Source organism: Brachycentrus maculatus, unplaced genomic scaffold (genome assembly GCF_059751285.1).
Source record: "Brachycentrus maculatus isolate JH-2025_06_01 unplaced genomic scaffold, ASM5975128v1 h1tg000185l, whole genome shotgun sequence".
Lineage (NCBI taxonomy): Eukaryota > Metazoa > Arthropoda > Insecta > Trichoptera > Brachycentridae > Brachycentrus > Brachycentrus maculatus.
The window spans coordinates 738,160-763,366 of record NW_028280936.1 but is presented as its reverse complement, the minus strand read 5'-3'; the positions used below and the strand labels follow the sequence as shown (position 1 = coordinate 763,366).

Here is a 25,207-nt window from a genome sequence, read left to right as displayed (position 1 = left end):
CGCATGACGTCCATAAATTCTTCGCCGAAATGCGTGATACAAAATATCGGCGCGGCGTACTGGAGTTTCCACGGGGGCCGATTCGGAGTCCGAGGGGGCGCACAGGGCCTCGCCCGGGGGGGCTTTATGACGACTCCTATCACCGCTGCATTTGTCCCCGGAATGTCTGGCAAATGAAAATGTCAGCCGTTAAAAGATAATAAAACGGCCGATTCAGGAAGCTTACCCCTGGCGGCCGACGGAACAATGCGATAATGCATCGCAAGGGGGCAAACGGACCCCAGACGAAAATAATTTTGGACAGTTCTCTTATAAAAAGGGGACAATTCTAAACTTTGTTTCCGCTTATTTGGTAAATCATATAAAAATACTTTTCGGCGTCGACCACCGCCACGTACCGATGTGACCACTAGCGCCAACTATCGTGCAATACGAAAACTGCTGTTTCACTTTTCCTTTCACTGAAACGACGCGAATTCCGTTTTTAACGAAGGTATATTTTAATACCTGCGATGTACAAAATTCGAGCTAAGCACGATTAAATCAGCAGGAATATTGTAGCTCGGCATTATTTTAAGCCATTACCGGGTAGTAGATTAAATTTATTTATGTATTCCTTTTCAAATAATGTTGAGGTATAACTGAAATTACTTTTTCGGTGTAGCTATTTTTTAACAGTGTTGCGTAAAAATGATTTTGCGTTTAATTATTTTCACTCGCGTTTTTCATTTCACGAACCCTTATAGTAGTATACATTTTTTTCATAAATTAATTTCACACATGATGTTTTCCTTCCGTGCTGTAATAAATCTTTTTGTGCGGCACTCGTATCGGCGTCGCCGAGAATTAATTATTTTTTTGGTTATCCGTCTCCTATTTCAAACTTTTTGTTTTCCTTTTTTAAGGGTTAAAGTGATGTATATTTATTTTAAACTTAAAATAGTAAATTTATTTTAGAGTTAATTTTTTTTAAATTAATTCGTTTATAAAAACATTGTACATATATGTATGAACGTCGTAGTATTGGCCTTGGGATTTACATTCTAGTACATATAAGTTGGCACTCATTTCATTCAATTCTAAAAAAACTCATCATCGTTTGCTCTGATAATAAGACAGCTCTGGCAGCTCGAAATGGGAGTATTTTCATATCTGGCAGAATACCAACTGTTTAAGAAGTAGGATGTCATTGAACCTCTCCCCATCTCCCTCCCCTCGTCTCCACTGCGACTGCCAAACTAGCCTCCAAACACCGCCCCATAGTTTCCTTGTTCTCGTACCAGCCAGTCCGCACTATTCAAGTTACCCAGACACGTGGTAAAAAATCACAACTATTCTTTATTCGTGAGACTCATTGTTATAAAAAAATGAAATGTTTTTTTGTTTATTCCGGTAACTTCGGTATTAGATACTTGGTTAGTTTTTGCGTATTTTGCATGTTGTCGCTGTTCGTTTATGAACGACAAAAACAATACAACTCTTATTCACCCGCTACTTCTTCAAATGGTTCGTTGACTCTGTGTAGGGGTTTTAAATATTTGTATTTAATAAAATACGTCTTCGACTGCAACAACAAACTGTTTCACGAAAGTTCGTGAAACAGTATTCAATAGCTGTGATCGTCATGATATTTAATTTCAAAGGATAAATTCAATTACGTGCTGAATTAATGTAATTTGCATTATTATATTTATAAATAAACTTATTTTCGTCTCCGAAACGAAGGCGTTTGGCTTATTTCACCGTGTCTTCTACAGACGAGATAAGAAGAATTTATGTAAACAAATTCTTCGTATCACTTCATCCAGTGACAACAACAATAAAAATTCTACCCAACTTACGATTTTTCGTGAAAATTATTACGATTTGTTTGCTCTTGTTTATAATTTGAACAACTTGATCATGACGTTACGTTATTTATATACCTTCAGGACATGCACTAATTAAAAAGTGTACTATAATTTACATATAGTTCTACTGTTTTCCCAATAATTCAAACACCATGCTCTTTTTTCTCGATAACGAAAAGCATCCCTTGTTTCTTGTGCACTATAAGTTTACCAACTTGTTTAAACATTATCCATGGAGACACACTTCCTTAACGACAGTTGCGGTAGATGGCTTTGCGGTTCTTGCTTCCTGTGGTATTTTGAATGAGTATTTTCCATTTTCTATTCTACACTCCACCCCACCCCTCGATGACACTGAACTTCATTTTGCTGCATCTCGGAAAAGGGAAATGCACTGAGACAACTGCGGATAAGATGTGTTAAACATCGCATATTGCTTTTATTTTAAACATTGTATCTTATTTGAATAAGAATGGGATGTGTTTGATGTTTTACTGTATTAGGGAAATGAATTCTTTTATACCTGCAAACAATCTTCTATAATGGAGGTTTCGCGAGTTACTTTTTTGTTCAATTAAAGTAAAATTATGATTTGTAACGAAATTATATTAATTAGCTGAATATTAATTAATTAATTATATTAATTAGCTGAATAACGTCAAATGACGTTAAGGTCCGTCATGATGACGGACCTTAACGTCATTTGCATTTAATTCTAAATTTTAATAAACAAAAAATAGATACTAGGCAATTTTAGTCCATTTTTAACATTTCTTCGCCTTGGGGCTTGTATTGTCCATAGACTATTCCAAAGAAGAAAAACGCCAATTATTCTTTCGGATTTTTCCCTTATTTAAGAATAAAAACGGGATACCAACATAAATCGACTTTTAAATTTTTTTTTCTCTTGAAGATCTTCATTGATAAAAATAATATCATACTGATTCTGGAATGATCTGTAGAAATATTATTTAGGGTAGTAAAATTAACAAAGAAACAAAAAATGTTACTTAGGTACGATTTGATATTGAACACTCGACTATTTTTGATATTCGAGTATATTATACATGTTGCTGCAAAATCTGCCCGTTTCGACTAGAACCGTGTTTTATTACATCATTCACATTATTTGTGTGTGTGTTTTCTGCATAATTGCATAAAATAGTGGGTAGGTTCATAACCGACATTTTGTTTACTCAAATGAGTCTTGCCACCATCCGTATGACTTGCAACTCCGAAACTTTCCAGACGACTACAGTCCTTGGATTCGCACGCTGAAGTTTAACTGTTAATGTATTTTATCCACATAATAACTTCTATGTGTATTCGGTTATATATTTTCCAGAATCCAGAAAAATTTCAATTTTCCACCCTAATCACAGTTAATTAATTGTGATCAATATTTTTGAACACGATGGTGTCCTGGTTCCAACCCTAATGTATGAAAGTGAATAATAGACTTGGCAAAATGATAAAAGTAGACTGAATGCAGTCGAATGTGCGGCAAAACGATGTATGATAGATGTTAAACTGGTGAAATAAGGAAGGAATGCAAAGCTGAAATAAGTATTATCGATAAAATTAAGAAATCTGTGTAGATATGGTTTGAACTATGGGACGAATGAGTGAGGAAAGAACGGTAAAACAAATTTTTGAGGTGAAAGTAGTTGGAAAAAGGACCACAGGAAGACCGAGAAAAACTTGGCGCGAACAGGTATATCAAATACTTAAAAGCGTTCAGGTTAGGAGTCGAAATAATCGGCGGGTATATATGAGCAGATGCATGAAATTGTAAGAAGCGAAGAATGTTTGCAAAGCAGAGTTACGTGGCGTTCTATTCTCTTTGCCCACCCCTGCGTGGAAGCGGCATGATAGTTAGTTAGTTAATATTTTAGAAACACCATAAACAATTAATCAAATAGTTTTCTGTTGGTTTCTAGAGACAACAATATTTTACACACGTTTATAGGTAAAACAATTATGCGTTTCTTCAACTTGGCATAAACACGCATACATCAATGCCTAACTTTGGATAAGTTGTGCTTCTAAGTTCGCAGTCTCTTCGGATCCATTAATTATTAGTTCGGCAGTATAAAGTTTTCTAGTATTCTGTTCCGTATTGTAAATTAATATGCAAGTGTTCTTGAATAAATGATAACGCAAAGTTTCCGAGTTTAACTGTGACCTTCACAACCCTTTACCCTTTCTCCCCCGAGTAGGTGCGTCAAGTTTCTTCAAGTTGTACAGATAAGCGATCCTTTAAATCTTTATACGGTATCAACCTGACTTGCGTATTTGGGTCTTTGAGTAATTCGTATTTTACGCATGTCGAATTTATAGATTTTTAATGTGTCATTTCACAAGAAACTTTACGACATATTCAAACATGAAGTGTGTAACATTTCCCTTTTTACATTTATATTATACTATATGTTTTTTCACTTTAATATTTATTCAATATTACCCTGGACTGGTACCTGAAGCGGAGGGCTGATCACCTTTCCTTCATGTGTAAACGATCAAGATAACATTGCGTTTATACGAAGCAGTGCCCTATGCACCATTGGGGTGCGGATAAGGGTTTTTATCATTTTTATTATTATATGTACGAGTATAAAGTATATTTTTCTGTTAAAAGTTGGACATAAAACGGTATTTGTTACAGCCGGATTTTTTTTTTATGTGAGTTCAATTTAAATCCACACTGGTGAAAACATTATAGTTCTTTAAAAATATTATTTTGGTTTCGAAAATTATGATTGCACAACGTATTTTAATTACAATCGAGGTTTAACTAACTGTAGAAATTTTGTAGAATGTCTATCCCTTTTCCACAGAACTAACTTGTACTTCGGAAAACAAACTCTTTTTTTATTTGCACCTTATCTGGCTAATAATATTTTTATATAAATATTTAAAGAACATTTATTTTATGAAAATAACCATATCATCCCAATATTTCATGTTTGTAGAACTTATATATAAAAATACATTTATAACCTACCAAAACTGTGCTATTCGTATTTTGAGAGTTAAGTATCTCACATCTAAACACGTCTACGACTCTGTCTATATTTTGACTCAAACTACACCTCAACCTAGACTAGGAAATTAGCAACTATGCTTTCAATATTCCAAAAACATATTTTTTATGTGATTTATTGCCCGCTTACCTTCTTTCATACCTTAATTCATTGGTATTCATACCCTAAATCATCCCCACAAACTCATATTGAAATTAAAATTCCTCAAATTGGAAAACCCATGTTGTTATCTTTTGTTTATACCCATATTATCAGAAAACGGAAACCAAGTTATGCCAAAGTGGCTATACCGTTATTATTCTGCTTCCGATTGAAAACCCTCTTGGTTATTCCAATTAAACACAAATCTATTGCTTGTAGCGTTACTCTTCTCTTAGTTGTTGGTAGTGTTCGTTTCTACCTGAACCTTCTACTTGATACCATCTCTTGGTAGAGTAACACAAGTAGTTCTTACCCTAATTGAGTTGTGTTCAGCCTTCCTGGTTTGATTTAATTATAATGTTATGAAATCGTAGACCCATCGAGTATAAACGTACACAACTTTCAATTAACATTGAGGGGTACAACACCTTCGATTACTAGTTGTTAGTGTTTTGCGATCCTTAATTTATTATTAATTATTCAGTAGGCACTTTTTTTTGCACGTGGTCTACATTGGGTCAGTTTTACGAAGCGTTTTTTAAAAAGTACCTAGTGTTCGGTCGGTAGATACCATTTTACCTGATAATTTCAATGTTTTACAACGATTGCTATAGTTATCGATCGACTGCATATCGATATTCGTTATTTAGCATATTCAGAGACATTGAGTGTAGATAACCATTCGTTTTCATTTACATTTGTTAATAATTTTGAAATTATCAACAGGTTTATAAAAACATTTTTTTTTAAATATTATGTACATATATATCGCTAGAATCATGGGTGTTTTTGAATATGAAAATGTTGACGATTTAGATACCTTTTTTTTAATAAAGAGTTTAATTATTTTTCTTGCGTTGTAGCCCTTTGGCATTTAACCTGCGGTATCTATGTCAAACACATTCAAATTTTATTGAGAGTTTTTTTTCTTTTTGTATTCCTATTTATTTTATTTTAAAATTTATTGTAACCAATCTCATTAATTTTTATAGCATTGTATTACATTATGCAGTTCAGATCATACGCTTTAAATCGGAAAAAAATCCATGTCAAATCATGATTGTAATAACTATATCGCTCACTCCTTTCAACAACGTCAAATATCAAAAAACTTGATTTTTCAGGAGATCGTTTTTAAAGTTTAAAAATATAATCCAATGTATTAAAAATAAGTATCAAGCCACTTATTGAACTTTTTACTGTGCAACAGATCTTTTTAGGTAAAACCTGAATGTTTTTTCTCCATTTGAAAAATATTTAGTATATTTAAAAAAATAATTAAACAATACCTTTTCATCAAAATGCAAAAACAACGCTTTTTGCCCTGTAGCGGGCAAATATTAACTTAAAAATATGTACATTTTCTGGGCATTTTGAAAACATGCACAACTGGAAATTGACGATTTTTGATATATGACGTTGTTGAAAGGAGTGAGCGATATGTGTACATAATATTTAAATACTTCATGATTCAACACTCTCCTTATCATTCATCGTTCACTTTGTCTAATACCACTTTTATATTACCATACAACAAAGTTAACAATGCTTTTAATATACTTTATGATTTTTTTAAGAAGTAACCACTGTAAATATATATATATATATATATATATATATATATATATATATATATATATATATATATATATATATATATATATATATATATATATATATATATATATATATATATTTATTATAGAATAACCCATCTCATTGTTATTTATATCAGTCAAGACCATTTTAAATGTTCAAACAGAATATCTTAACTAAGCAAAAAAACGGTATTAAAAATCTTTTTATAGTGGTGAAGAAACGTCCTCTCATTAATGTTGCAGTTTGTACGTATTCAAAATATCTAAGGGTGCAATGTTTCGTTACAGGTGGTTGACCGTCGGAGCACCCGCCGAGCCGCCCCCCGCCCCCGCCCCCGGCCCCGCGAGATGAGCGGACAGCGCCCTCTGGCGGGAGGGAAACTATTCTATTGCAGGTACTATTACACCCCTAGCTTTCCCGTGAGATATGATACGGTTATTTTTATAGCTGTCGATATTATGAACGTTTATGTACATTCCTGATTATCTAGGTTATGACGTGCGTCGTTAGTATTTATTGCCGACTTTTCGGATACCATTGCAGCGTCCATCACGTGAGCTGAACTAATGTGCGCGTATCTTTGAATTTCTATAAAAGGACTTAAAAAGGTTTTTTTCCTTTATTTTAGTATTTTTTGTCTCTAATATTTATTTATTTATTTATTTTAACTGAATTTACTTACTGCTAAGAAGAAATATCTTACAACCAACCAAAAGCAGTCTAGTGATATTGGTCAAAACGTTTGATACCTTATATAGCTGTTTTCAATCAGAGGGTACATAGCGCTTGAACATAAAGTAAAAATGAGAAAGAAAAAATCAATAATTATAATTTACTGCTGTAGGTATAATGAAGCAACTACTTTATATTGAATATTTATGAAAATTACAAATTGGTGATTACAAGGAAGCCAAAGGAAGAACGGAGTTTAAATATTGTACATGCATGTTTGAAATTTCACTCCTAACATTGCAGCGGATGAGAATACTCATATCTAGGTAGATCCGACCCCAAAGATTGTGCATTAATAAAACGCAATTTAACTCGTAATGTCGAGCATTTTTGTCGTATTTCTACTTGTAGATTGACAAAGTTTATTTTGGAAAAAAGTACATTCAAATCATCGACTAACGAAGAATTTAAATTAAACTAAGCGAGCTTACTTATGAGGCTAGTAAATATAATGTTTACCCTACATCGTGTTTTCAATCTGCCGCGAGAGAAGATCATTTCTAAGAAATCTTTCTGAAGTAGCCCACATCCTGCCTTCTTACTTTCCGTTTTACCTACACTCATTATCATTCAGCGCGGCACATCACGTACCAACAAGCGGACCGAGTCAATACACCACACGCATTGAATAAACTAACAGTTACCGTAACTTATCACACCCCTCATGCTTATCCGCGCTTTTCCTTAAACCTGATGAGTGAAAAACCTTTCTTGGATGTGTAGCCCCACTTGATGCATGTAATACAGTTTATCCGACGATTGAATATTAAGCGAACATGAGAATGTTTACTATCGCTCGTTACGTTATATTGTCGGCATCCCTTAACACGTTCACTGCCTTAAAAAAAGCGATTTAAAAAAAAATACCAGATTTTTTGTTAATCTAATTTCCAGTAGTAATAAGTTTCTTTATTACCAATTAAATTCATTTTTAATAAAAAAAAGTTGTATATTTGCCGCCCATTTATACCTATCACACGGATCCGTGCATCCAACTCTTGCCAGTATTTATGTATTAATTTTAAATCAAACACAGATTTTTTGAGTCTACTAAGTTGTATTTTATTAACAAAAAACACATAAAAAATTATATTGTGACAATTGTTTCGCCTTGTTAGGGCATTATCAAACGAATGTCTGTTAATAAAATACAACTTAGTAGACTCAAAAAATCTGTGTTTGATTTCAAATTAATACATAAATTAAAATGGAGTTCTACAAATTAAACGCCAAGTCAATAAATATCTCGCCAGTATTGTACGACTGACGCGTTTGTATGTTGCTGTGCGCGATCACGGATCAGTGTAGTGGTGTTAAGTGTTAAGGTGTTGTATGCGTTACCGTTAAAACCCAAATTTAGTCAAAGTTCGTTTTCTTTAGAGAAAACTAAATTTGATGAAATGCTTTCGTTAGAACTAGGAAAACCTAGAATACGTATAATTTTATAACAGGAGGTTTAGATAGGTTGCGTTTTATTGTATGTTAAAATATACTTATAAGGTTAACTTTTAAAAGATAATTTTGTAACAGTACGTTATAACGTTTAGGGTTATTTCATATAAATATTACAGTTAATACTTAAATTCAGTTTACCATTTCTTAAAATATTTTTCCAGTTAAAATGGCTTTATATACATGACAAGAAAGGATAATAGGATATCATCAGTTTTTTTATCGGCAAATAAATGTAACCTTAAAAAAAATCAAAAGAATACCTACCGCTACTTTTGTGTTATTCAAAAACGAACTTCGCAAGTTCTATCATTTATTCGCGATCAGTTTTGTTTTGTTCGGTTTGAAATTTCTCTTTCTGTTTTCCGTTTTTATGTTTTCGGATTAACCGGATTTTTTTCACCATCTAGTCTAGAAAATCGAGAACGTACTATATATATACATTTATGTTATTCCTTTTTTTTTTCTTTGTTTTTTTTTTTAAGGAATAACCCGCAATGCCTCTAGCTTTAGAGGGTTGTCTGCAGGTAAGATAGTAAGGATAGGGAGGATAAATGTGAAAAATATATCAAAAACTTCCAAACCAATTGAAAATGAATCTTGCTTGAATTTATTTTGCAATTGGCGTAATTGAACCCGCGATGCCAGTTTTGCATTTGATCGTCTGCCTAACCACGCCACGGCGCCTGTCTATTTAATTACAGTTATAATATCAAGCTGAAACGAAGTTAATTGGCGGTAGCAGAAAAGTTGCTACAACGCAAAGATCCTAAGTCTGCTGAAAATATTAAAACGTGTTGATGAGATAAAACTGTTTGCACTGAGGAAGTCATTTCACGCTCAATACTTTCTTAAATTGCTAACATCTTTTAGCGGGAAAGTCCTGCAAATTGATGTATCATATATTTTTGGACGTTTTAAACCGGTGCAGCTAGTTGTAGCAGTGGTCATATTCCTTAGTACACTTTTACTGTTTAATAACTACATAGTAGTATAAAAATACACCTGACCCATTTAATATTTCTACTTCTGAGCTCTCGTATTTGTCATCTCATACAAATTTCTATGATTATTTACAAGGATAGGAATTTTGGACTAGCGGGCCGCATTGAGAATTCATGTAAGATCATCTCATAATTCGATTTTATGTACTTACCCATGAATAATTAGTTTGGTTATTTTTTGACATATCAATATAGATGAAGAAAAATATGGAAGTCTAGGCATTCACGGGGCTAATGACTGTCATATGCTGATTTAAGTGATCACTTTACAGACGTGTAACATTCACCAATTATATCTATGATCGACAAACCACACTAGGTACTCAAATTCTTAGAACTTATACATATATTGATCAAACTCGAAACATAGTGTTTGACTCCACTAGAATTTCACTAGATACATATATTTGTGAACAAGTATTTGAACACACTCAAAATGTTATAAATGACCCATTTTATTTTTTTACTTCTGAGCTCTCGTATTTATCATCTCGTACAATTTTCTATGATTATTAAGGATATACATTGAGAATTCATGTTAGATCGTCATAAAATTCGATGTTATGTACTTACCTATGAAGAATAATTTTTGATATTTTTTATGTGTGAATATAGTTCACTGTAATCTGCCTCCGTGGTGTAATGGTTAACGCGTTTAGCTACCGTACTGGAGGTCCCGGGTTCGATTCCCAGGGGGGGTTGAAAATAAATATTAGTTTTTTTTACACTATTAAATTTATTTTATATTACCCTGGACTGGTCCCCGAAGCACAGGTGTGATCACCTTGCCTTCATGTAAGTATCGATCAAAATAACACTGCGTCAATACGATGCAGTGCCCTATGCACTATTGGGTGGGGATAAGGGTTAGAAGAAGAATATAATTAGAATATATGTAGTTGGAAGAAGAATATAATTCACAGTATGAAATATGTATATAACAAACCTGATCTCTACTGAAATCCACTGCGGTTATGAAAAAATGTTAAATCCCTTTTAGGACCGTCAAAGTTCCAGCAATGGAGGCAATCGGAATCCATAATTATTATGTAAATGTGTGAAATTTCAAAAAGAAAGGTAGGTATATGTAGGGGTTTGAATCGCTCTTTGAGGCTCCTTGGCGAAGAAGCATCTCTCATCTGTTTACGGAGGTGAGGTGACTACGTAACACTTTCCTGTTTACCTTCTCCCCAAAGTTTCCCTTTGCAACCAGGATCCGCCATCTATCTCCCTCCCGATATTTAATTTAAAGCCGGCCCGTGTTTGGCTCTCCTCTCCCGTGTTTGGTCACGCGATTACTTCCGAAACACCGATTAATGAACGAATATTTTAGAGCTGGGGCCGCCGTTTTAGATACACACCTTTCCTTATCGCCACTCGGTACTCGCGAATCTGCATATCGTCTCTACGACATATTTGAACATTTGATTAACGTAAAATAAAATTCGATTAATTAACTCAGCAGTCACATTTTAATAATATTAATTTTAAAATGAATATTATTAAAATGTGACTCTCTGTAACGTTGAGATAAGTACTGCATAATCAGAGGGAATGTTAATAAATGGTTAATTTTTAAAATTGTGTTTTTGCATTTTAACCAGCGGATAAAACTGAAATGAGTCATTTAAAATGAAAATACAATTTAAAAAACATTAACCGCCTACAACGTTCCTATTGAAAAACGCGGTACCTATCTCAACGTTATAGGGGGTTTACTGTATACTGTATTATATATGTGACTTATGCATGTAATATGTTTAAATAAATACTTCTTCTTCTTCTAACCCTTATCAGCACCCAATGGGACATAGGGCACTGCATCGTATTGACGCAGTGTTATCTGATCGTTACTTACATGAAGGCAAGGTGATCACTCCTGCACTTCAGGGACCAGTCCAGGGTAATATTAAATAAATATAAGAGTGTAAAATCACTAATATTTATTTTCGCCCCCACACTGGGAATCGAACCTGGGACCTCCAGCGCGGTAGCTTAACACGCTGACCATTACACCACGGAAGCGGCGGTTTAAATTAATAAATATTTGATTAATTTTCATAGTATTGATTCGATGTCGAAACGCATATCATAATATAGTAAAATAATTAGCGGTATTTATCGAGTGAATTTTCAAAATTTAAATCCTTTTTCTCATTATTTTGCTTCTAGCGATGGAGTTTTTTTTTAAAGAATTGCCTATGTCGATATATAATAAATAATTACTTCAATATTTTGTGCTCGGTGCCCACAAACGAAGAACTTACCTTGATTGATTATTATTAAATTTTATTTGGTAAATTTTTAACTTTATAACTTTTTTTACATGACCTAAACTTTATTATTTTTTATGTAATACTATTTTAAAGAAAACATACGTATTCTCACAGTTTTATATTCAAGCTGTATAAAAATATATTCAATACAATTTGATTCCTTTTTAAATTCACCTTCGTAAAAAATCTGATAATTTAAATTCGATATTGTCAAAATTCTAAAAACTCCTCGGAATGTCGATTAATATAATCGATAGGTGACAGATCGGGGATCTCTTCAGTCGCAGGGGTGATAAAGCAATGATATAGGTTCTTCCGGGAGTCGATAAGATGTCACGAATTGAGCGTCGTGACATGTTTGTTACAAGGAAAAACTCTTTCCGATGACTCAAGAAAACAAGTCTACCTAAATCTAATGGAAGTTAAATCTCTTTCTGATGAAACTCTAAAAGTGCTTATTCTGTTACGTTATTCTTTGAATCACCTCAGAAGTTTTTATATTCAGACTTCCGATATTACATAGACTTCCCCGGTGAAATAAAATGCCGAACATTTAAACAAATAAAAATCAAATACTTGGACATATTTTATTTGGAAATTTTACAGAACAGTTACATAAATACATTTAAATAATGAATACAATGAATAAATTGTCTGGTTGTGGTCCCGTGGTTAGTGTCGCAGACTCTTAAGTCAGAGTTTCTCGGTTCGAACCCATTCTACCACAATTTGATACCTTTTTCTAATAATGAGACACTTAGGCGCACAGAAATAGTATGAAATTGAAATATTTGTGTAAATAATAAAAACACAAATATTTCTCTTTTAAAAAAATAATAAGAGTAATAGGAAAAATAACAAAAAACAAGTATTTGTAACATTCCATTTACTAAATTTCACATATCGCTCACTCCTTTCAAGAACGTCATAAATCAAAAAACTTGATTTTTCAGGAGAACGTTTTTAAAGTTTAAAAATATAACACAATGTATTAAAAATAAATATCAAGCCACTTATTGAACTTTTTACTCTGCAACAGATCTTTTTATGTAAAACCCGAAGGTTTTTTCTCCATTTGAAAAATATTTAATATATTTAAAAAATAATTAAACAATACATTTTCTTCAAAATGCAAAAACAATATTTTCTGCCCTGTAGCGGGTAAATATTAAGGATATAGTACATTTTCTGGGCATACCGAAAACATGCACAACTTAAAATTGACAATTTTTTATTTATGACGTTCTTGAAAGGAGTGAGCGATATGTCATTTAGTATAAATACCTGAAAGAAGGGCGGGAGGATAGAAAAGGGGAAAAGGGAAAGATCAAAGATCAAGTCCAAGACAAATTATATGAAAATTGGGACACACCACGATATAAATATTGACTTACTATGTACGCGATCTCAGTGCTGAAAATATAATATAATAAATTTTTACGCAAATGAAGTAAGATATGGAAATCTAAGTATTTACAGATCTCTCACAGTCTGGTTAGATGATCACTTTTCACACGTGTAACATTGACCACTCTACCCATGATTGACAACCACAATGCTCATTTTTTTGGAACTCCTGCATATCATTATGCTTTATATGTGAATTAATTAAAGCCATGTATGGTTGGTTTGAAAAAGCTTTTATTTGGCGGAGACTTTTTTGTTTAGATTTACGCTAAGTAGGATCCTCCTACCCGGTTTATTTTAAATTCTGGGAGACGCCTGAAAACAACACGATATCAATACAATTGAGTACGAAGCATCAATGGGTGCGAATATTAAGAAATATTGTAACGTCGCTAACTAATTGAATTCGAGAGGTTTATGTGACTTTAATTGAAAAGTTTCCCCTTTAGAAATGGAACAATCCACGATCTGAAGTATAATAATTTTTCCCGCGTGTGTTTTAAAGTCCGTAAATCCACCCACGCCACGTCCGCGCAAACGAAACCCTATGCCCGCTTGTACACTACCCGGAATTTTACCGTCCGGCAGTCGGGTTTTAAAAAATTAAAGCGACTACGATAGTTTAGCGTGATCGAAATCGGAGCTTTTGATCGTTCACGCACCGATCAAGAGCTCTGATCCGAAGAAAGATGGACAAAAACACAAGCCTGTCGTAGTCGCTTTCATTTTTCAAAACCGGACTGCTGGACGGTAAAATTCCGTGTAGTGCACAAGCGCCCTATGGAAATGAGCGCCTCGAGAGCCGGCCCTACGCGTCCGGCGCGATGTCCGCAGATTTAATAAAAGGCAGTTAGTTATTTAAGCAATAAACGAGCGCAATATGCCGCCTGGGCGGGCCGCCCGAGCCCCGACCCTACCCGCGCTCTATGCAAATTCATTTTATTATACCTCATTGCACATAGCGACTTGCGACACTAACCTACCTATTACTTAAACCACATCCGCTTCCTATATGGAGCATATGGAGTCCACAAACTATATATTTTTTTTAAATTTTATGTTTTATTTTCATAAACTGTATTCATTTATTTAAAAGAAAAACTTTAAACATATTTAAAATATTTTTTGCAGAGACCCACCAAACTACGTTGTGTGTCTTGTCGTTGGAGTTCTTTTTACATACGTTTTTTTACTGTTTTTTTTTTAATTATTTTAACGTAATATACACACAAAAAAGAGAGAGATTTTTTTTAAATATATTTTTTACGATTTTCATAGAATTAACTCTTGATCATTTACCCATTCCTTTATTTTGCCTTTGTTCCATATTTTATTTTGACCTCTAACCTCCGTCTGCAACAAATCTAAAAACTAAATCTCCATCCTTTTCTTTCGGCTGCCAGCTCCCTCGCATCCTCCCAAGTCAGGTCCGCTTCCTGAAGTTCCGACGAGAGCTTCCGACAAATTGTCGGGAATGGTCGTCCTGGGCGGCGCGAACCTGATGCCTTTTAAAAGAGGCAAGCTTGATCAAGGCTCGGGAGACATGCGGAGTACATGGCCAAGCCAACTGAATCACCTTTTCTTGACGACAGTTGTGACTAAGATTTGCTGCACCCTACATGTTATCTCTTCATTCCATGGATAAGTGTAGATAATAATAAATATTCAAAGTAACACAAAGATTAATGCTGCAAATATTCCACAGTAAAAGACGTAGGTACATTTTCCAAACTTGCCCAAGAAGTGGGAGAATATTAGGCGGAATTTACCTGAATAAAACTATCCGTAATAATTTCGTATTCCGAGTGAAGATCGAGGGCTCTAAAAGTTATCTGTACATATATAAACATATAATCAATCAGAATCTCAAATCTAGTTATGTCAAAAATCTACGTAACCGGAGGCCATGTATGACGAGATGTATAAATGTGGAAGAAGCTAGAAGAGTATGGCAGGATAGACGAGTGTTGCCATCCATCTCCTGTGGTCACCACTGCAGCAAAAAGCGTGATGGTGATATTATTAGTAGCAGTAGGGTAGACTGGGTACGGTTGAAACAATTTTGCTTATATTGTCCATAGAATTGTTCTTAACAAGTCAAGCGATGATGAAGATGCATTAAATACAAGAGTGTGTTTCTGTCTACTAATGGGAAGTATTATTTCAGTACCCGGTGTGTTATTTTTAGTGGCAGATCAAATTTAAAAAATATATCCGATTTGTTTCAACCGTCCCCATACCAGGGGCAGTTGAAACAGTGATTGGGGTCAGTTGAAACATACGCAAATAAATCAATATTTAATATTGTAAGACGTTTTATTCATTATTTATGTTTGTTTTATAAATAATTATGGCACCGCATGACAATATTAATCAGTTTACAGATATGGAATGAACAAAAACAACTAAAAATAATGGCATTAAAAAAAAAAACAAATCGAACGAAAATAATCTGTGAATAAACTAAAAGGAAACACTTCTTTCATTTTGATTAGTCATAAATCAAGCGAAAATCTAGCTTTGGGATCATTATGAGTCGCAATTGTGGCAAACATAGCTAAGACCACCTTTTGTGCAGTCTTCTTGAGTCCACAGTTTACAAGTGGTGCACTGTATCCACTTTTCACCGGATTTGCTCTCTGAATACAGTGACAGACAAACAAGACAATAGCACTCGTCCTCTTCTGATGATGATTCCTGTTGCGTATAATGATTATTTTTCCTTTAACGATCCTTCTACTTTTTCCTCCATCCAATCTTTTCTTGACTTAATTAGTTTTCATCCGTTTCAACCTTATTTCATGTTCCTTTCTTATCTCTTCTTTCTTTGTTTTTTTTAGTAGCAAGTATTTTGCAAGCTCCTGCTCCTGCTCTTTATTAAAAACTTCGTTATGGGGTTCATATCCCATTTTCTTCTTCACCAGATACATCTCGCTTTCGTATATATATATATAATGAGCAAACAGTGGTTAAATCCATGCTTCTCCGCCGCTTTTCGCAGTGAATCTCCTGCTTTAACCTCTTCATAAGCGTATGTATACCTCGACAAGTTGACCTCCCCTCTCGAAGTCTTTCTTGCGCGTACTCTCGGTATCAAGAAAACAGGAAAACTGAAAAAATATGTTGTTTCAACCGTACCCACAAAAAATGTTTCAACCGTCCCCAACCCCTCCTTTAGGTGGAAAACAGAAAATAGTAATGTTAACAATAATGGCACATTAAAACTAATCACTATATCGTGTTCTACAAGCTTCATTTCAAACACGAAATCATACTCAATAATATCGTTTCAATAGAAACCGTAATAAAAGGAAAATTCTTGGAACAAAAATACTTACTTTTGGTTATCAAAATACAATAAGACCTCCTACAAGCAACTGCACCATGCGGCGAGCGATGCAACACTGATATTCGTGTTTGAACTTGTTGTCCGCTTTGTTCGTCCCTTGGACCCTTCACCCTACCGGATACGGTTTGCAAGATATTTGCTCTGTTTCAACCGTCCTTTGTTTCAACCGTACCCAGTCTACCCTAATAGTAATTACAAATCAATCGATAATAATATTTTTACTAAACTTTTTTTCCTAGCGTTTAAATAAAAATTAAAATTAAAAAAAAACCTAGAACTCAATTTCGTAAGTAGGTACTTTTCTAAAACCATCGGTTTTTTTAATATCAGATATATTTATATTTACAATAATCGCAATACTAAAATTTGAATCCGGTAGTCGTATTATTTAAATTTCATGACACCTGTCAAATTACACTTATATTTTTAATAATCTCTCATTTTTATATATTTATACCAATGCGTGCTAGTCAATTTTGTGAGTAATTACATTTTATGATATCAACCTTTTCATTTGCTTTATTGTAGAATAATAAAAAAAAAGTAAAATGAAAATAATTGCAACAAACAACTTATTTCATTTACAGGTGGCTTGATTAGGATGGCAAGTACTGGGATGCTGCACAGAGGAAGAAATACAGGACCAGAGTAAGTTTTACATTTAATTCTAAACTTTTCACTAGGAAGTGATTCAATAATCCTTTAGCAATTATAATTCACTGCATGTGAGAAATCAAATTGCAAGCTGCAACTGACAACTTTTTAGCAATTGGTTTGTTTACATATTGACATGTTTATAAATGTATTGTTTTGTAGCTAAAGAGGATAGTCCTCAGTTAGATCATGAGATTTCATTTTAATACATACTTTAGTGTTTCTCTGATGTGTATATACTTATGTATAAAATTCATTGTTCCCATACATCAATTTATTTCAAGTTGGTTAGAGTTGGTTAAAATTAAGTTAAATTAAATTAAGGTTAAATTAAGGTTTTTTTTTTTCCTATTTTATATTTACAGTTCTTTTCGAAATTGGTATATTACAATAATATTGGTATAAAAATTATCTATAATCAATTTTTTTTCATAAAATCTAGATGAATAACTATTGATAATAGTTATTACTGTGATAGGATAAGTTTACAATAGGATAAGAACAAGCTCTGAATGAAGGATACAAATATCATATGGGAAAAGAAATGGAGAAAGAATAGTAGGTATTATACAAAGAGAATAGCAAAAATGGCATCGGTACTCGGAGCTGCATACCTGTACTCAGTTATGCTTTGGAAAGCTACCTCTAGAAAAATAATTACATCTGTATGAAATCGCAAACATAAAAAATATATTAATTTCAGTCCGTTTTAAAATGATATTTTAATGCGCTTATAGTAACTAGAAGTGTTTTTTTCCTAAAAGAAAAGTGCATTATAAATTTCAAAGGGCAGAACTGAGTTATCATTGCTTGCTCTTTATAAAATACACGGGCATTACTATATTTCTTGACGTAGCCTATTTGCCATGATTTCAAAACCGCTTGATGGAGCATTCCGATAGACTGCCCTTTGGGATGCATAAGTGCAAGCGATACCTCTCTTTAACATGATATGTAACACAGGTCAGCCATGTTGAATTAAATTGTTTAAAAATGTATTCAATTAAGTTTATGTTTAGATAAAAATGTTTGATATATTTATTGTAACTGCAGACAGTTGGAAGTATTCCATATTGAATTGTTGGGTAATATATCCAAAATATAACAAGGTTTGTTAGATTGAATTCTACATTTATTTATGTATATATTAATACGTGACGCGTTTCGTCTTCTTAGGACATTATCAAACACTCTCAGTGTTTGATAATGTCCTAAGAAGACGAAACGCGTCATGTATTAACATATACATAAATAAATGTAGAATTGAATCCAACAAACCTTGTTTTGTTTTGGATATATTACCCAACAATTTTAAAATGTTTGATTCCAGCGGCGGGGATGAGGTGCAGAGGTCACTAGAGCTGCTGGACAGCGTGCTGAGCGAGTTCGAGGAGGGGGAGGGAGTGGGCAGCGGGGGAGGTGGCGCAGAGGGGGTAGCGGCGGAGAGCACGGGCGCGGGAGCGGGCGGCGGCGCGGGTGGCGTGGCGGGTACCCCAGACGACGACAGCCCCTCGCTGGGCGGCCACCAGTCCGAGGACGATGGATACATGAGCATGAACGGAAGACGGTAAGGACAGAGTACATGTGAATTATGTCCATGATTCTTTATGTGGCCCTCATCCACCATTCATCCCGATTTGTCTGAACATGTCACCAATATTGACACATTTCGGACAGGTGCTTTTTACGCCTACAGACTTCTGGTGACGGGATTTGATACATATGTACATATATTCATTATCAAATCCCATAAAGATTGGTACAGGATCTTCTTCAAACCCTTATCCGCACGTCAATGATGCGTGGGCACTGCATCATATAAACACAGTGATATCTTGATCGTTAACACATGAACGAAAGGTGATCAGCCCTCCGCTTTAGGTACCAGTCCAGGGTAATATTGAATAAATATTAGAGTGAAAAAATCACTTATATTTGTTTGACCCCCCCCCCCTGGGAATCGAACCCGGTACCTCCAGAACGGTAGCCGAGCGTGCTGACCATTACACTACGGAGGCGGACAACATAATACTCATTTAAAAACATTAAATATCTAATTCCTTCTTTTCTAACTTTAAAATGAGGCTGGCGCAGAAGGTAAAAATCCATTTTCCGTCCTTAACCATCAATCAACCGAATGGGTAGAAATACCTTTCCCGTCCGAAGTGTGTTCGCAGTAGTACTCCGACAACTCTAGAAATACCCCAATTGATATTTAGTCGAAATATGGTATCTCACAATTTGTGATTAATTATATAAAGGGACAACCCATATTTTTTAATCTAGAGGTCCAAAAGTTATAGACAATCTTTAATATTGATGAAATATTTTTACATCCCGAAAGCCTGAAAATAATTTTTGTGACTCAATAACTTTTTTCAATGATCTACCAAGTTTTACCCCATACAAGACAGCAAAACTGATTCACCGGAATATCTATGCTGGATCTTGAAAAAATATATCAACTCTATGCATAAGGCACTATATTGAATTGTAGGTATTTACTTGATTATTAGTCTGTGCTTCAGTAATTTTAAATAGATAAACATACTCATTTTTACCTCTCCGAGAATCGAATATAAGTCTTCAAAGACCCTGACTACCTCGAGGCGGACAAATAAAATATGGCAAGCGTTCAGATAAAACTTGCTTAATTATATTTTGAATCGCTCAAAAGTAAATAATGTCACCCTTGGGGAATTGTATAAAGCGATCACTAAAATCAGTTAATAACTGGTCTTATGCTCTTTATATGATCAGACATTCATATACATTTTTTTTTAATCTTTTATTCATTTCTATTGAGACAACTTAACAATCGGTAAATTAAGTATTTCCGTACTTATCAATTTTTGTGAATCGTTTTTTTTATTGAAAACTGTCAATCTTATTAGTATTTGTAATAATATTTATCTTATTAAGGATGTATTTTTTACTTTTAGAACTAAATTTGCGTTGAGTTTCCGTCCAACTGAAGAAAAAGGGGAGCCAGTAGCGATGAAAGAAGGAACTGTGGACTCGGTTTCACCACTGAATATCAGCCAAGCGAGTGTCACATCTCTGGGAGGATCGGGAGAGGGACTCGGAGGAGGCGAGAGTAGGGAAGAGTCTATCTCACCCCCTCCACCTTCAGAGGCAGAGAGAATCATCTCTACTCTTCTCCCAAAGTATGTATCTTTTCCTTTTTTTTAACACGTTGACTGCCACGGCAATTTTCAGAATTCCGGTCTAAAAAGCCAATTTCATTTAATCATTATATTATGAAAAACTCTAATTATAGTACAAATTTATACTAAATATAGTATAATTTTCTGTTCATGAAGCCATTTATCCATATTAGCCGTGATATACCATGAATTTTATCATAGCTGCACGAATATAGCAAGTAAATACAGTACTCGTAGTCGATGTTCTAGCAAAGAACACAATCTACGAGTTATCTTGTAGTTGGCAGTCAACGTGTTAAAAATGTATTCATCATTTTCTCTTCACCCTTTTCGGTTCCCAAAACACAAATGAAAAAATCCAAGTAAACGGTTACTCTTTCCCATGATCATTTGTTCTCTACTCCACATACTGTTGTAATACAATAGATACGAGTGAAAAAATATGAGCTTGCATTTTAAATTAATAATACTAATGATGATAAAAATGTCAGACGACATTCGACATGGGACCCACGAGGAAAAAATCAACATCGAATGAGATTCTACATTGGACCTGCATGGGTTAAGATTAAATATAGGATACTGTGTAGGTAGATAGATTCTTAAAGTGAATATTGATATTGTATAACACAATGTGATCAACTTATTTTTTTTATTTTCATTTCATCATACACATAATTACAAATTACAATAACATGCCCTCACTGAGTTTTCCCGTGCCGAGGGTACATTTTATAATATATATTTATAAAATTATATAAAAGTAAAATGATAATGACATGTTGTATGCTTTAGGAGTAAAATTATGAACACATTTTGTTGGTAGAAAATAAATTCTTATTTTGATTTTTGTCAATATGTCAACTTGGTGTAAATACGTCTTGACAGCTGGTTCGGAAATGCCTAAATCATCAGAAATTCATAAGTTAAGCTTAGCAACATGATATTCATGAATGTTGATGGCCACAATATTTTGAGTGTGTCTAAATTTTTGGTCAGAAATACTGAATTTGCTTCACTTAAGATTTAATTGAATCGAGATTTTTATCTATATCTCAACATTAATTACATTTAAAATATACAATGTATGTCGAAATGCGATCTCTCAGAAGAATGTGCGACAAAATAATGTATGATAGATGTACGAATAGTGAAATAAGGAAGGAATGCAAAGCTGAGATAAGCATTATCGATAAAATTAAGAAAGGTGTGCTGAGATGGTTTGGACATGTAGAACGAATGAGTGAGGAAAGAACGGTAAAACAAATTTATGAGGGGAATGTTAGCGGGAAAAGAAGCAGAGGAAGACCGAGAAAAACATGGCACGATCAGGTATGCCAAATACTTGAAAGTGGTCAGGTTAGGAGTCGTAACAATCAGCGGGTATGTATGAGGAGATGCATGAACGTGGAAGAGGCGAAGAATGTTTGCAAGGACAGAGTGGTGTGGCGCTCTATTCTCTCTGCCTACCCCTAAGCGGCGTGATGGTTAGTTAGTTAGTTAGTTAGTTAAAATATACAAAACTCAACTATGCGTAAATGTTGCCTATGAAGTTTGTTCTTGAAAATATTTAGTGTGTTGTCACATGCAACGTCTATACAACATTTTATATAGGTGTCAATCATGTGTAGAATGGTGAATATCACAGAATTGCAAAATTATTAATAGAGCTAATAAAAACAACAATAATCCATACTTATGTCTCAGAATGAAGTAACCGCCTACTCAGGAAATCATTCCGGGATTTTTGGAATTTCTGTAAAATATATTTCTCTTCTATTGTTTCAAATTTGTATCCATATTATTTATTAAGCATATAAAATTATTGTGACAGTATTTCACTAGTCATATTACATGTCATGGTCATAACTATACTAATTTTGATTTCACTTAAAATTTACAATAATGCTTCTGTCATTTACAGAGTATCACCATCTAACTCTTCTAAGAGAAGTATAAGTATCGATGCCGGGCAATCTCCAACATCTCCGCCACCACCTGAAGCCGTACTCAGCTGTAATAGAGCTACTAATAATTCCACACAGACTACACTGGTTAGTATTAAGTTTTATCATCTACAGCCATCCGAATGAAACAAAATCATAAGAACAGTTGCAATGTGACGCTGTTATGTTTTTGCAATGTTTCATGGAAGAATCAAGTGCTCTAGATTTAAACGCATTTTACGAGAATGGTGCTTTAAAAATAATCTAAAATATTATGCAGTTGTGTACTTTAATAATACAGACCTTCAATGGAATTAAAAACGTATATCTGGCATAGGTACATTCAAACTGACTGCTTCTTTCACACACAAAATTATTCACTTTTTAGCCAGTTTTCTGCTTTTCGACATTCTGGTTAGACTACAACTAACCTGGAAACTGACAACCTTGCGTACAATAATATAATACCAGAAGGTCATTAAAAACTTGTGATGAAAAAACAAAAATTATGATAATCTCAAATTGTGTCCAGCAAATGGTATTTCAATATAAACTTTGTACTTAACACATTGTAGTCGGGCACTTCGAACAATAGACTCTAGCCTATAGCGGATGTTTTTCGCGATTAGCGCAAAAATATATCGCTTTCTTAAAATTGACACAATTTCTAAACCAAATAATATTTTCGATTGAAATTTTCAAAGAAATCATATATGACATTTGATCATCAAAAATAAATTATAATCATAATTTTTAATTAAGTATTCCATATTTCACAATTTTAGAAGCATTGTAAACTCTGAAAAATAGTCTTCCCCTCCGAGGTATCATTTCCTATACAATGCTAATATATTCAAATAATAAAATACCAAACAGTAAACAAAACAGTGCGAGTGGTATGAAAAATAGTCCAATACGTGAAATGAATCAAACTAAACTGGAGATTGAGATCGCATAAAAACTCTAGAATTCTGGCGATGCCTTCACAAACGGCACACTAGCCAATCCGGACAAATACTCAAATAAGACATCTCAAATAATGTTGACAGACTATCGCCTAGCATCCAGGTAGCAAATTACCCTTCAAGGTGTTTTATTTCACGTTGATAACAAACCCGTATATTGCCGTTTCCCGCCGAAAACCGACAGTCGATAAAAACGGCATTTGCCGTGCCCTGCAGTTGACCGACAGTCCTCGAAAAAAGGCAAATACCGTGTCCCGACGACAATGTGTTAATAAATTTTAATTTTATTTTCAGCCGAAGACCCGTCACCAAAGACCTTTTGGCTGGGAAAAAGGATCTCCAGTGGGAATCAACATCAACGCCAATAATCAGCTGAACCTCGCCCCGAGATGTCGCTTCGCATCACTGCCTTACGCTACACATCAGCAACCTCCCCCACCTCCATCCTGCACGTCGCCTCCCTCCTGGTTGCCCCCTAGAAATAAACTAATCAATATTCCCTCCAAACGTTCTCCTAGTATGGAAAGCCCCAAGCCAGTATTCCCACTGACTAGCGCATTCAGTTATGATAATGACTTTGTGCTCGGGAACATGCCTTATAATGAGCACCCTGTTACTATTTATCCGGGTGCGAATGTCCCTTATACTAAACAACTCTTGAGCTCTCCTACATACGTCCCCAAGGTTTCCCCGGTCCCTAAAGCTTCTTCCGCCGTACCCGATACCAAGACCAAGCATACCAAACGGGATGGAGGAGAACTGCTCTCACCCAAGAGAGTCCCTCCTCGCACTCTAGCAGGAAGCATTGAAAGGCACCATGAAGTTTGTCGTGGACCAGGGGACAATTTAACTGTTACTAATTCTTCGAACCGGACCAATTGTAATTCTCGAGATGAAGATCACTTTTCTGATGATTCTTTGGAAGAATCGTTTCCCCCGCCACCGCCGGTTCTCACCCCATCTAAAAGGAGTTCCATCGCTTGGGAGGTACCGTTGGATGACGACCCATTACTCACTCCAGGAAGTACAAAGGTCAGATATTTTCGTCATTCTTTAATGATTTATCTATAATTCGCAAACTAACGGATATATCAATGCATGCTCTCAAATTTAAAATGTTAAGTATTTGTTTTTAATAAAATTAAAAGTTTATAATTTTTGTCTTCTCTCTGAGTTCTGGATATTATGGACAGACATTTAAGGATTTATATATTTTTTTTAAACTAAGAGAAACAGCTATTTTTGAATAACTAGATATATAGAGGAATGAATGTTTCACTAATCTTTATATCTAGTAACATAATTCTAATAATTATGTTACTAGATATATATGGGAGTGAAACATTCACTCCTCTATACATCTAGTAACATAATTATTAGTTCTTTACTTAACTTGCTAAATCTCAAGATTTAGCAAGTTTCCAGTAGCAATTTTATATTCTGGTGATGTGTGCTATTTCATACCTTCTCACTTTTTTGTGCCTATCTGTATGTACTGGCAATGCAACCATTGCTTTTAACAAATGTATTAAAATATTTACTTACTTAATTAATATCCGTTCCCTAAATGAGGCACATGGAAACCACAAACTACCTCAATAAGTCTTTGGTTAATTGCCAG

At 34.3% G+C, this 25,207-nt stretch overlaps 1 protein-coding gene across 1 annotated transcript in view; it reads left to right on the top strand.

The window, feature by feature from the left end:
* LOC148307920 (uncharacterized) overlaps positions 1-25,207 on the top strand; it is a 368,047-nt gene that overhangs the window by 293,837 nt on the left and 49,003 nt on the right. Inside the window, exons 6-11 of the mRNA XM_088262611.1 lie at positions 6,922-7,028; positions 17,442-17,502; positions 18,839-19,075; positions 20,451-20,675; positions 22,600-22,729; positions 23,881-24,618. Coding sequence (XP_088118737.1) covers positions 17,456-17,502; positions 18,839-19,075; positions 20,451-20,675; positions 22,600-22,729; positions 23,881-24,618 — 1,377 coding nt within the window. The 5' untranslated portion in view covers positions 6,922-7,028; positions 17,442-17,455. The remainder of the gene's footprint in view (positions 1-6,921; positions 7,029-17,441; positions 17,503-18,838; positions 19,076-20,450; positions 20,676-22,599; positions 22,730-23,880; positions 24,619-25,207) is intronic.